The sequence below is a fragment of the Macaca nemestrina genome, chromosome 8 (genome assembly GCF_043159975.1).
Source record: "Macaca nemestrina isolate mMacNem1 chromosome 8, mMacNem.hap1, whole genome shotgun sequence".
Taxonomy (NCBI): domain Eukaryota; kingdom Metazoa; phylum Chordata; class Mammalia; order Primates; family Cercopithecidae; genus Macaca; species Macaca nemestrina.
This window is the reverse complement of record NC_092132.1, coordinates 1,767,984-1,781,389: the sequence shown is the minus strand read 5'-3', so window position 1 is coordinate 1,781,389 and position 13,406 is coordinate 1,767,984. Positions and strand designations below refer to the sequence as shown.

General features: G+C 60.8%; 1 protein-coding gene across 2 annotated transcripts in view; it reads right to left on the bottom strand.

Annotated features, from left to right (window-relative positions):
- The window catches only part of LOC105488446 (zinc finger CCCH-type containing 3), a 104,112-nt gene that overhangs the window by 59,660 nt on the left and 31,046 nt on the right, over window positions 1–13,406 (bottom strand). For both annotated transcript variants that reach the window (XM_071067654.1, XM_011752477.3), the window contains exon 4: window positions 9,058–9,211. In XM_071067654.1, the coding sequence (XP_070923755.1) occupies window positions 9,058–9,211 (154 nt within the window). The remainder of the gene's footprint in view (window positions 1–9,057; window positions 9,212–13,406) is intronic.

The following is a 13,406-nucleotide window of genomic DNA, read 5'->3' as shown; positions in this document are numbered from 1 at the left end:
AGGGGTTCCCAGAACAGCCAGGACAGGGAGACTCAGCACCCAGGCCAGCCCCAAGGCTTCTGCACCCACCGCTCCATCAAGCAGCACCGCCTTCCTAATCCCCCCCAACCCCGCCACCAGTCACGGCCACTTCATCCCTGCAGCTAGGTGGGCAGCAGCAGGAAGCTGCCCCCGAAGGTGTAGCCATAAAGCCAGGAGGGCATCCTGGGGTCCACATGGGCCATGAGCTACAGAGCAGTCCCGCCTCCGACAGGCAACAGCCCAGGACCAGCACCGCCTGCCCCTGCCCCATCCTGGCAGCTGTGGTCTTTTGGTGCTGACTGCAGCCATCTGTAGGCCGAGGCCTTAGTGGAATCCTGGAGAAGGCGGAGCACAGACGCAATGCTGTGGTCAGGAGGGCCCTGGGTAGCCAGGGGCCAGGGCAAGCCTGGACACAGATTTCACACCTGCTGACCAACAGCCCCACACAGACGCTGAACCAGGCCCATCACTACATGGCTGTCTGGTATGGCCAAGTCCAGGTCCCTTCCGTGGTCTCTGGGTCTCACGTGTGTTACCTGGGCTGCCAGCAGCTCAAGGCCTGGCCAAGTCTCTGCACTTGAACACGCTGTGCCTCCCACAGGGCTTTCTGGGGCTCCCCAGTGCTGTGCCAGCTGCTTCCTTCCCCAAGAGAGTCCCCTCTCTGCCTGGCAGGCACCACAGCTACGAAGAGGCCCCAAAAAGCCTGTCCCTAAGTCCCCATGGGGCCACAGCTTCCATGCAGGCAGGGCCAGACACAGGGCAGGCCCTCAACACACCAGGTGAGCAAATGCAAGTGAAGAAGCCAAGGAGAAAGGCAGAGAAAGGCAGGAACCGCCTGGGCCGCACACCGGGGACCGAGGCAGGGGCTGTGTCATGCAGCCTGCTGCAGCCACCTGCCTGGGGGGACCCTGGAAAGAAGGTCAAGAAGCCAGACCTGGCCGGGCGCGGTGGCTCAAGCCTGTAATCCCAGCACTTTGGGAGGCCGAGACGGGCGGATCACGAGGCCAGGAGATCGAGACCATCCTGGCTAACACAGTGAAACCCCGTCTCTACTAAAAAAATACAAAAAACTAGCCGGGCGAGGTGGCGGGCGCCTATAGTCCCAGCTACTCGGGAGGCTGAGGCAGAAGAATGACGTAAACCCGGGAGGCGGAGCTTGCAGTGAGCTGAGATCCGGCCACTGTACTCCAGCCCGGGCGACAGAGTGAGACTCCGTCTCAAAAAAAAAAAAAAAAAAAAAAAAAAAAAAAAAAAAAGCCAGACCTTGGCCTAAGTGACAGCACCCACAAAACCCAATAGACTCAAGGCTCCTACCCAGTTAAAAACCACAACCCAAACCATCATCCCTCTATGTGAAGCCTTGTCAGGCCAGGTTCTCTCAGAACCTGCAGTGCTAGAGCCTTCCTGCCCTCCTGGCTCGGGGGGAATCAGGAGACCCCGGAACTTAGGGTCACCTGCACCCAGACCCCCTGACCTGAGCCCACAGCCTCTGAGTGTGGCCCGCTCACCAGTCATCTTGCCTTGCCAGCCTGCTGTCCTGCCACGGAGGCGAGGAAAGGCCGTGGAGGCCGTAGTGGCTCCAGGCCGCCCCCAGAGCTGTGCTAGGACATACAGGGTAGGCAGCAGTGCTCCCAACCAGCCTCCTGCCCCACGCAGCCCTGTCCTCCCCGGCTGGAGGGGGTCACCCCATGTTCTGCCCACTCACCACCTTGGACCTACTGGCCCCCACACTGCTGTGTGAACCAAGCAGCCTAAGGGGGATGGGAACCCGGGGCAGAGGGGTACAGGGTGGGGCAGAGGCAGAGCCATGGCTCAAACACAAGCTACCAATGTGAGCCTCCCCCAAGAAGGGGCTGAGAGCTGCCGAAACCACACAAGCCGCATTTCCGGGCCCTTTGCAGGCCAGGACCACTGCCAAGCCCAGGGTGGCAAATGCCGAAGGACCCCGCAGGGGCTCCTGGCTGTGAGGGAAGCCCAGGAGCTAATTTTTTTGTATTTTTAGTAGAGACGGAGTTTCACCATGTTGGCCAGGCTGGTCTTGAGCTCCTGACCTCAAGTGATCTGTCTACCTCGGCCTGCCGAAGTGCTGGGATTACAGGGGTGAGCCAGTGCACCCGGCCATGTCTGTTAGACGTCAACATAAGCTTTGGAGGAGACACTCAACACCAGGGTACCCAGAGTTGGGCCATGATGGAGTGCTGGGGTTTTTTGTTTTTGTTTTTGAGACAAGGTCTTGCTCTGTTGCCCAGACTGGAGTACAGTGGCATGATCATGGCTCACTGCAGCCTCAACCTCCTAGGTTCAAGGGATCCTCCTGCCTCCTCAGCCTCCCACGTAGTTGAACCCACAGGCACAAGCCATCACGACCAGCTAACTTTAGTACTTTTTGTAGAGATGGGGTCTCACCATGTTGCCTGAGCTGGTCTTGAACTCCAGGGCTCAAGCGGTCCACCTGCCTCGGCCTCCCAAAGTGCTGGGATTATGGGTGTGAGCCACCATGCCCGGCCACAGGGCGCTGGTTTTACATAAGGATTCATCCCAGGTTCCTCTGATTACAGGTGTGAGCCATCATGCCCGGCCACAGGGCGCTGGTTTTACATAAGGATTCATCCCAGGTTCCTCTGATTACAGGTGTGAGCCACCATGCCCGGCCACAGGGCGCTGGTTTTACATAAGGATTCATCCCAAGTTCCTCTGATTACAGGTGTGAGCCATCATGCCCGGCCACAGGGCGCTGGTTTGACATAAGGATTCATCCCAGGTTCCTCTGACTGGCACACCCTGCAGGGCACATCAGAAGATGGCGAGAACCCTGCTGTGGACTGAATGTTTGTGTCCCTCAAAACCCGATGCTGCAGCCCTGGCCCCAGCGGGATGGTGTGAGGACGCAGGGCCTTCAGAGGTGATGAGGTGAAATGGTTCTGAGGTGGGGCCCTCGTGATGGGACAAGCATCCTCAAAAGAGACCCCGGGGTGCACACGCACTCACCACGCTCTCCCTGCCTCTCTCTGGGCCACGTGAGGATGCGTGGGAAGAGAGCTGTCTGTAAACCCGGAGGAAGTCCCTCGCCAGACACCAAGTCTGCCCAGCACCCTGGTCTCGAACGTCCGGCCCAGGACTGTGAGAAGTCAGCGTCTGCTGAAGCCCAGTCTGTGCTACCGTGTGGCCCGGCCCCGGCCGACAAGGACAAACCAGAAGACTGGCGAGAGGCGGGGCAGGGCGGCTGGTGTCCCAGGAGGCTGTGCAGGCACACCTGCTCATTAAGGAGACACGCATGGGGAGCACAGCATCGTGGCGGGGACCCCTCCCTTCCCCGGGCTGAATTTCTCTTTAATGAGGCGTCACTTTAGAGAAGCGTTTCAGAGCCCTTCAAAATCCTGGCCTAACCCTCGTCAAAACTGTACAGATTACTTAAGATTTACCGCACAGACACAAAATAAAATAAAATAAAATAAGGCAGCCCAGCGAGAGGCAGCCCCGTGACAGGGCCATTTGTAGTCAGGATGGAAAAGCCTCCGATTCATCTGCTTAAGCGCAGCAGCTTCTGTTTATTTCGCACTTTCATGTCAAATGAATTTGGAAAGAGAAAAAAGGTGACAGGCAGTTAGGGATATAAGTCACATTTCAGCTTCAGTTCAGATTAATGAACTTGCTGGAGCTGGTGAGGGCACCAGCAAATCCACAAATCTCAGAACAAAAAAATTAAATCCCCTCAATAGAGCCTGAGGCTTCAGGGTGGCTCCTCCAAAACCCTTCACTGACCTTCTGCCTCGCACCCCTGCATCCCAGGCCCACTGAGCCTCTGGGCTGGCTCCAGGCCTGGCACCCCCGGGACAGGCTTCACTTCAAGGCAGCAGTCCTGGGGCCCGCGGAAGGGCTGGCCAGGGCCGGCTCTCAGGGACCACTGTGGCAGGGCCAAGGCGCGCATAAAGCAGCAGTACAGTAAGCTCCCAGCATCCCCGGGCCAGAGCAACAGCCCCTTCCTGTGTATTGGGCAGATGTGACGGGCACCACACTCAGCAAAACAGCCCAGTCCCATGCCTCAGCTTCTGGGGAGAGATGGCACATGGCCAGCACACCGCCAGCATGACCCCGTCAGCTGTTGCCCCGCCCCAAGCAGCCACATGGCCGGGCATCTGGAGGCAAGGGCAATGCGGCCTCTGATGGGAGCAGAGGTGGCACCGTGGATGCCACCCCTTGAGGCAGGAGTCCCGTCCTGCTCGTGGCACACAGGCACTGCTCCTTTTCTCCTCCCACCCTCTGCCCCACCCCAGTCTCTACGTATGATGTCTGGAGCATGCCTCAATGGTGTGTCCATCCTCAGAGACCTGGCTGGCAGCACGCAGAAGCCCAGGAGCCGCTGCCCAGCAGCCTCTGCCTTCTGTCTGACGATGAGCACTGGCCGGTCACAAACCGGAGGCCACCAGCCAGCACCCAGCCATCTCCCCACCGCCTCCTCCAGCACCCAGCCATCTTCCCACCGCCTCCTCCAGGACCCAGCCGGCTCCCTACCGCCTCCTCCAGCACCCAGCCGTCTCCCCACCACCACCTCCTCCAGCACCCAGCCGTCTCCCCACCACCACCTCCTCCAGCACCCAGCCGTCTCCCCACCACCACCTCCTCCAGCACCCAGCCGTCTCCCCACCACCACCTTCTCCAGCACCCAGCCGTCTCCCCACCACCGCCTCCTCCAGCACCCAGCCGTCTCCCCACCACCGCCTCCTCCAGCACCCAGCCGTCTCCCCACCACCGCCTCCTCCAGCACCCAGCCGTCTCCCCACCACCGCCTCCTCCAGCACCCAGCCGTCTCCCCACCACCGCCTCCTCCAGCACCCAGCCGTCTCCCCACCACCGCCTCCTCCAGCACCCAGCCGTCTCCCCACCACCGCCTCCTCCAGCACCCAGCCGTCTCCCCACCACCGCCTCCTCCAGCACCCAGCCGTCTCCCCACCACCGCCTCCTCCAGCACCCAGCCGTCTCCCCACCACCGCCTCCTCCAGCACCCAGCCGTCTCCCCACCACCGCCTCCTCCAGCACCCAGCCGTCTCCCCACCACCGCCTCCTCCAGCACCCAGCCGTCTCCCCACCACCGCCTCCTCCAGCACCCAGCCGTCTCCCCACCACCGCCTCCTCCAGCACCCAGCCGTCTCCCCACGGCCTCCTCCATGTCCAGGCCCAGAGAAAGCCGCTGACAGGGAGGCCCCGGCCCCTATTACAAACCCAGCCATCAGGGGCCCCGATGCTGTCCACATGGGCCCAACATGACCACCAGGCCGACGGTAACTTTCTACTTAAATTAGGAGAGGGAGAGAGAAGGTACGTGTGCCAAATCACCCCCTGGGACAGGGCAGAGGCCTAGGCTCAGGCCAGGCACCCACTTGCTCACCCTCCCTCCCTCGGGCTACAGGGAAGGGGAGTTTCTAGAGCTTCCCAGAGGAGGGAACAGGCCTAATCACACTGAGCCCTCCCCACTGCCCAGGGCAGAGCTAGGGCCAATAGCTCAGGGCCTGGGGCTCTCCAACCGAAAGCTGAGAGGAGCTGCAGAGGGGTCCTGGGGGCTCATGGCCAGAAGAGGGGCCCCCTCTGGTGCCTCCTCAGGGCGGTGCAGTCCCCACTATGAGCATCACAGCTGAGGGGAGGGGAAAAGAGGGGAGGTGAGGTCCCAGAGACAGGGACAGAGACAGGACAAGGTGAGGGCTGTTAGCAGCAGCAGAGCTGTGCAAGCTTCACTGTGGAAGCCTGTGTTACTGCTTCTTGTCCCCACCTTGGGCAGGGCCCAGTCCCATTCCTCTCAGGACAGGGGTGGCAGAGGTCCTGCCCCCTCCTCCATCTTTGGGGTTCCAGCTCAGGGGACAGGACCTAGAGACCCTACCCATTTCCCATGGCACAAGCAGGCAGGGACAGGATGTCAGGTTCGCACTGCACTGTGCTGCCCCCAACCACACCCTGCCCAGGATGCTCAGCCACTCCCAGCAGCAGCCCTGGGATCTTCGTGTACATCCTGGGGCGGGGTCAGCCTGGACTTCACACACATCCCAGGGCCTTCCCTCAACACTCAGAGCCCCCTGGGCCTCGCTGTGCTCCCCACTGCTGTCCCTTTGCAGGGTCTCTGCCAGCAGTTCCCTCTCCTCCCAGAGCAGCGCGCGCTGTTGGCCTCGTCCATCTCCCAGGAGCTGGGGGCTTCATGGAGCACAGGCCCGGCTCCGTGCTCGGAACTCGCGGGTCTGCTTCAACAACAGAGAAAGATGCCGAGGCGCTGAGGGGAAGAGGCCTCACGTATACACATGACTTCCTCTCAGGGCGACCAGATCTCCAATCACAGTGAGGGGTCGGCCGGGGGCATCCCACACCACCACACCAGCGCTATCCCTCAGCAGCTAGCCACCCTGCCTCCCTCCCCTCCCACGTGTCCACCAGCCCCTGCCAACTGTGACCACCGTGGCTTCCAGGACTGCTGGGGCCTGCCCGCCAGCCCCTCCAGGGATGGGTGACGGAGCTGGGGTCCAAGGAGAGCCCTGGTCTCAGGCTCCAGCCAGCCAACTGGCAGGACAGCCTGCCTTCTTCCTCTCCATGCAGCCCTTAGTCCATGGTGGCCTGGGCCTGCCCAGGGAGGGCTGAGGGTTCAGTCACATGCAGGCAGCCCTGGCTCTGATGGAGCACGGGAGATGGCGCATGGGCCAGGCCAGACCAGCTGCTGGCCCAGACAGGCCCTTTCTGCCTCAACAACCCGGAGCCCAGGCATGTGTACAGCTAACAGCAGGCCAGGCAGCCATGCTGGGACGCAGGTGACCCCGGGCAAGGAAGGCCCAGCCCGCTGGTGGCCATTCTTCCCAAGGTTTCCTAAGACTCGTGCCCCTCAGCTCAACACCCTCCCCACCCCACTCCCACCCCCACAAGCCCAGGGCTCAGGCCCCGAACGGTCCCAGACGCCTGGCAAGGGGTGGAAGAGGACTGGGGTGAGGTGGTCAGGAAAGTGGGGAGGGCCCCTCACACACCTCCTTAGCCACATGTGCACCCTGGGGTGGGCTCAGCCTGGCCTTCACACGTAGAGAAGACACTGAGGCCTGGAGCCCATGGCCACCAACCACAGCCAGGGCCTCCAGGGGTGGGCTGAATTCAGGCTCCTGGTGCTGGGGATCTTGATCCATCAAAGGCGGGTCTACTCCACCTCCTACCCACCCATGCCTGTGGTCCAGCCCCTACACCAGGGCACTCAGAGAGTAACGGCCGCTCCCTGCAGGGGAGCTGGCCAGGCTTCGCTTTGGAAGAACAGGGAGCTTGCAGGGAGCCTCTCAGCTGACCCGCTGTTCTCAGCTACACGGCACCGACAGGAGGCCCTGGGTGCTGGGCCGGCTGCCACCTCCTCCTCCTCCCGGCCTCCTCAGCCCCAGGGCCCGGGCACCCGTTTCTGTGCAACAACACCGTCAGGGCCTCCTGAGCAGGCCCAGCTACAGGACCCAGACCAGCTGGACCCAAACCGGAGGCCTTCTCAGCCTTCAGAATCCTGAAGGAGAGGCCCTGCTGGGTCCACCCTGAGGAAAATCATCACTCAGCCCCCAGCCGCACCCCCAGGAGAGATGGACCCTCGACGTCGGGCTGACGACGACCACAGGACGGGGAGCAGGAGCGGAGAATCCATAAATCTGAACCTCATTCCCGATGATCTGGGGCTCTTATTAAGTAAATTAATTTAAGTTAATTTAGCTCGATCATGACTCCCGATCACAGTGATTTAGTGTGGGGGAAATTGCATTAGGAAAGGCCATGCTCACCAGATAGAAGAACGAAAGAAAATTAGATCCACTTAGCAATGTGAATTAATATGGAAATAGCAGGTGTAAATTTAACCTTATCGAGAGAATAAAAATTATCTTCATAAATTTGTAGAAATAGCCCCCGAGATGCTTATAAATCTATTTAAAACAAAAATATTACAAAAAGTGCAGTAAAATTAATTTAAAATATACTCCAGCTATTGCCTCCAGAAAAGTCAGCAGCAGGGCCAAGCTGAGTGTGGCCGGGTGATACGGGAGGCAGCAGGACACCGCCTGGTGGGCTCGCCAGCTGGCTGACCTGCCACAGGGCCCCAGAGCTGGATAGGGCTGCCCATACTGGTGGGTGGATCCCCTGGAGTTAGCCTCAGGCCTGGAAACCTCTGGCTGGCAGCAGGGAACCGCCAGACAGCTACGGTATGGCGGGTGGCCGTTCCCTGGACTATGGCTGCTCGCCCCGAGGCCCTGCCCACCATCTCTGGCCCATGCCACTCCCCCAGGAGCAGGCTCCCGCAGGGAGGTCAGAAGACAGACGGAGGGATCTGCCACTGTCCGCTTCCCGCCAGGACTATCACCCTCTCCCGATCCTGGAGATAGGGCACCACCACCACAGCAAAGGAAGGGGCCAACCCCCTAGGGCCAGGCCTCCTGAGGCCCAGAGACTGAGCAACCTCCACTGAGCAGGTGGCAAAGCCTCCTGGGGTGGGGGCCCCAGGAAGGCAAAAGCCGTTCCCCGCTGACGGAGCCGCCCTCCCAGCCTGCATCAAGGTCAGAGTGCGAGTGGGGGCCAGACCACAGGCAGGCAGCCAGCAGCAGGGCAAGGAGGAGCTCACATCACCACCTTGACAATCATACATTGACAGCTTCCAGACAGGCCGCTGAAGGCCCAGCCTCTCCCACCGGAAGCTACTCCCTGAGAGATGCTCAGACAGCACATGGCGTGGGCCCTGACTGTCCGGGCAGCGGAAGCTTCCATGGCACAGAGCCCTCACCAGCTAACAGGCTTGCTGAGAACAGCAGGGCATGTGTGCGTGTGTGTCCGTCCGTCTTCATGTGTATGTGGTATTCACAGGCTGGCCTATTTGGTGCAGAAATTGCTAAAGACACAGAAAAATCAGGCTGGTCCCAGCCAACGAGTCAAATGCCAAGCAGTTCTGGGATGCGCTCAGCTCCCCCCGCCCTCGGGTTCTACCCTGCAGCCCTCAGGGCAGGGCCCAACAGCCCAGTCCCCATGCCTGCAGGAGCCCAGAGGAAGCCTTCCTACCTGGACAGTGAGAGCCGCCGGGCCCGCCAGGAGGGCAGAGACAGGGGGAAGGGCGGGGCGCTGAGAGGCGAGGCCGGCGTCTTCTTGACAATGCGGTAGCGGGTCTTGATCACCTTGCTGGTGGGTGGCGTCTGCACGGCACGCAGGCTGGATGCTGCGGAGAAAGCCCAGGGCACAGACGTGGGTCAGGGAAGGCCGGCAAGGGCAGGGTCAGAGAGGCTGCCCACAGCGCCAGCTCTGCCCACCGCCTCCGCCAGAGCTTGAAGACTCTCCATCACCCCGTGGATAAAACTCTCAGCCCATGTGGCACACATATCCCCAGGGTGCCTGGCAGCCGACGCTTCAGGAGCTAGCCAGTGCAGCCTCTAGGAGAGGTGGGCAGCAGCCCCTCATACCCTCTAGCCATCTGGAGAAGCAATGGAAGGCCCACAGGAAAACCAGGAGAAGCCAGGGGCCTGGCAGCTGGGGATGCCTTGGAGTCCCCTAGACAGTATCCGCACCAGGTGGACTAGAGGTGGCTGACTGACTCGAAGCAGGGCAGTGAGGCAGGCAGATGGGCCACCTCACCCAGGCCAGAGGTGGGGGTTGAGAGGCTCCTGGCCTGTGCCCTGCACACGGGAGGGGTGCTGGAGCACTTACCTCCTCAAGCGGCACCTCCTCACCTCCGTGCCCAGACAGATTTATGTACTTAATCACTGTTTTCATAACATTTCGCAGGGTGATAGACACAACAGCTTTTTTCCTGCTGAATATTTCATGCAATTTACAGGAATCTATTGTCCGAATTCCCTTCCACTTGATAGCTGGCAATTTACTCACAGCTTTGAGCGTTGCATCTAATCGCCTAACTTGCATCATGTACAGCTCTGGCTGCCCAGGTCGCCGTGTACAGCTCTGGCTGCCCTGATCATTAAAGCTAACCCAACAGTGGGTGCAGGCCCGCCCTCCCAACAGCTCCCCTCGAAGCCCAAGGCTCAGGGGCTGCTGCAAGAGGCCCCCGCCCCCCTCCACCCCACTCAGCGTTGCCCACAGGAGGCTCCCGACCCCCTCCACCCCACTCAGGGTCGCCCACAGGAGGCCCCCGCCCCCTCCACCCCACTGAGGGTCGCCCACAGGAGGCCCCCACCCCCATCCACCCCACTCAGTGTTGCCCACAGGAGGCTCCTGCCCCCTCCACCCCACTCAGGGTCACCCACAGGAGGCCCCCGCCCAGCCCAGCCCAGGGGACCTCACCTCCTTCCAGTCAGTGCCCAGCTTCCCCTGTGCCCCGGACCCCTGACTGCCCCCAAGCCCCAGAACACACCCTCTTGGCCCCCACAGCCAAATAGCCCTCGAGGCACCCTGCTCCTTGGAAAGGACCAGTAACTGTTACCATTTCCCCAATTCTTTTCCAGAGCCCTAAACACAATGGACCTTGAGCAGCCAGGGTCCCTCCTGGAGGCCTCGCTTCTGGCCCATCTCTCCACAGGCTCGCTCACTCTCCTGCCCGCACTGCCCTGTCCAGATGTCAGCAAAGAGCCCCTCCCTCTGGCGTTTCCCCAGCACCATCCAAGCTGCAGCCTCTACCAAGGCACCTGTCAGCCTGCACGGGAGCAACTCAGGAACACTTGGCCCCAACACGGCATCAAAGCCTTCCCAAGAGCCCCCCCGAGTCCACATCAGAGAGTCTGCCAATTGAATTTTCAAGGTCTTACAAGCAAGGAGAGACCAGCAAAAAAATCAATAATAGCTTGTTTCAACTAAGCGCTGGAGAACATAAGAAGTCCTTAAGTTATCAATTACCCCGAGGTGACCTCCCCACCTTCCAGCCCTGCTGCAGGCTCCCTGCTTCTGCCTGAGGAGAGCAATGGGCTGCCCAGCTGCTCCTGCCCCACCTGGGCCAAGCTGGGGGCCAGCCTCGGCACCTGGGCAGTCAGGGCACCCACTGGAGCACCACCAGCTGTGGGGCCAGGGCTCGGGGTTGCCACCTGCCCACCCCCAACCCCAGAGTGCCCAGGTGACCCACTTGCCAGCCTGCAGCCTGCTTCCCACCACGGCTTCCCACAAGCCTCCCAGGCCGCCCAATGCCTGCTGCTCTGGGACGTAGAGCCTGGGGCAATGCTGGCCCCCTTGGAGCCACAGTGCGACAAAACTAGGGTGCAGTCCTGCTCAGAGGCCAGGTGGGGCCAAGCAAGGCAGGAGGGACACTGGGCCACGCTCGGGCCCTGGGGGTTTGTGTTCCCCTCATCAACCTCTTTCCCCAAATTCTGAGCGCAGGAGCCCCCAGATCTGGCCCAGTTCCATCCCCATCGCCAAGTGCACAGCATCCCTTTGGCTAAAATCACCTCTAACCTTGGGGACCACAGCTCGCCCTCCCTCCCAGGTCCAGCACATGCAAAGTCCTCTAGGAAGTCCCAGCCCCCACTGCACACAGGACCAGACTCTGCACTCTGGAACACTTCTGCCCAGGAGGGGCAGCTTGGGGCAGGCAGGGCCTGGCAGGCGGCGGCACCGTGATCACGCTCCCGCGCGGTGCTGGCAGCAGTCAGGTCAGGCTTCTCTGCCTTACTGCGTGTTACGTCCCCTCCTGAAAACCACACGGTCATAACGCGGCCCCAACCTCTTGTCACAACCTCCTCAGGCTGGGCAGGTATGTTCTGCACGTGTCACCTAGACAGACCCCTCTCCCACAGTCGCTAGCAGAGTGGGGGCACTTCGAGGGGCTCACAGTGGGAAGGTGGCAGCCAGTGTGGGGCCAAGCTGAGCTCTAGCCTGCAACCCACCCCCACAGTAGGGTCGTGTCCCCCACAGCCTGGCCCTGCAGACCACGGGCAGTCCCTGTCATTCCCAGATGGGCAGCTTGGACAAGCTCATGACAACCCAGGACGGGCAGGGCACAGCCGGACAGAGGGGTAGTGGCAGATGAATTCTGAGCTGGGCCCCCAGCGGCTGGCAGGAGCAAGGGCACACAGACCCAGAAAGTCAGGGCTGCGGGAAGGAAGCGTCCCTCCCCGGCCCGGTTCCCCAGGGTGTGCGGCGACGGCGTGGGCAGGTGGCAAGGCTTGGGAGGCTGTAGGACGCTGCTCTGTGGCCAAGCAGGACCCAGGTAGAAACAGGCCTCTTCCCTCCTCCCTGAGGACACAGGCCCAGGCGCCCATCCCTCCTGGCTGGCTGGGGTTTGTGTAGATAATCATGTTATTTAGATAGGATGTTGGTTTAATTCCCTTCATTACAGACTCCCAGGGCTGTAATTTTTTTCTCCACGTGACGCATTCTCGTGGCACACTCGGTGCACGTCGAGCCCCTTGCGCCTTTATTGCCGGCAATGCCCCGGCCTGCGTTATCAGCCCCGTACACACAGCCCTCTCCGCCCGCCATCAAGAGGTCACTTCTAATGACTAATCGATCTCATTAGCTTTCCTAATTAAAAACTTTACTACCGCAATGGAAGACAAACTACAAAAAAACTGCTGGCATCATATGTGAATGGGATATGAGCCCATCCATCAGCAGGGTTTGAGCTCTTGCACACGGCACCACCTCGGGCCAGGGGCCAGGTGGGGCAGCCCTCAGGCACCCCAAGAGCCCTCCTGTGTACCAAGCACCACATGCCCAACGATGCACCGTCAGGAGGGCGGCAGCTGAGGCTGGGCCCGGCCATCAGGGGTCCAGGAGTCTGGTCCCACCCCCGGCATGAGCTGCTCCTGCAGAGCCTGGCCCTGCCCACCCAGCTCACTCTCCTCGGACAATTCCAACACAGATGGCTGATCTGATCAGATGGAGGTTGCAGCCTTTCTCTGTTTTACGCGGAGCAGGAGTTGAGGGAAAGTTCAGATTTTTATGGAACTTCAAAGGCAAACAACTAGGAAGAAAATGAGTTGCCAATTTCACAACTGGTTAATGAATAAAAAGATGAAACTAGAATTACTACTCTGTGCAAAGAACTGTCTGAGGCTGCCAAGCAGGAGAGAAGGCGGCTCCACCACTCCACTGTCCAGCCCACCAGGGCCAAAGTGAGTGTCCCAGGGAGCTGTCCAGCTGTCTGTCCAGCTCCCAGCCTGCCGATGGGAGCAGGATCAACTCCATCAGGGAGGGCCTCGCCCATTAACTGAGGTGGAGACCCAGAAAGACTCTGACTGGCCCCAGGCCAGTATCCACCAGCCCCTGGGCCTCATGCACAGTGGGCTACAGAGATGGAAGCACCAAGGCCTCCAGAAACAGCAGGCACAAGAGCGGGCCCTGGTGCAGACGGGCCCAGCGCAAAGACAGCAAAACTGTCACTGCCGGGCTGCCGGCCCAAGACAGTACCCTGGTTCTAGAAGCCCCTTCCCCAAGCCTCCGCAGGCTTCATCCCAGCTGGGGAGTGGGGA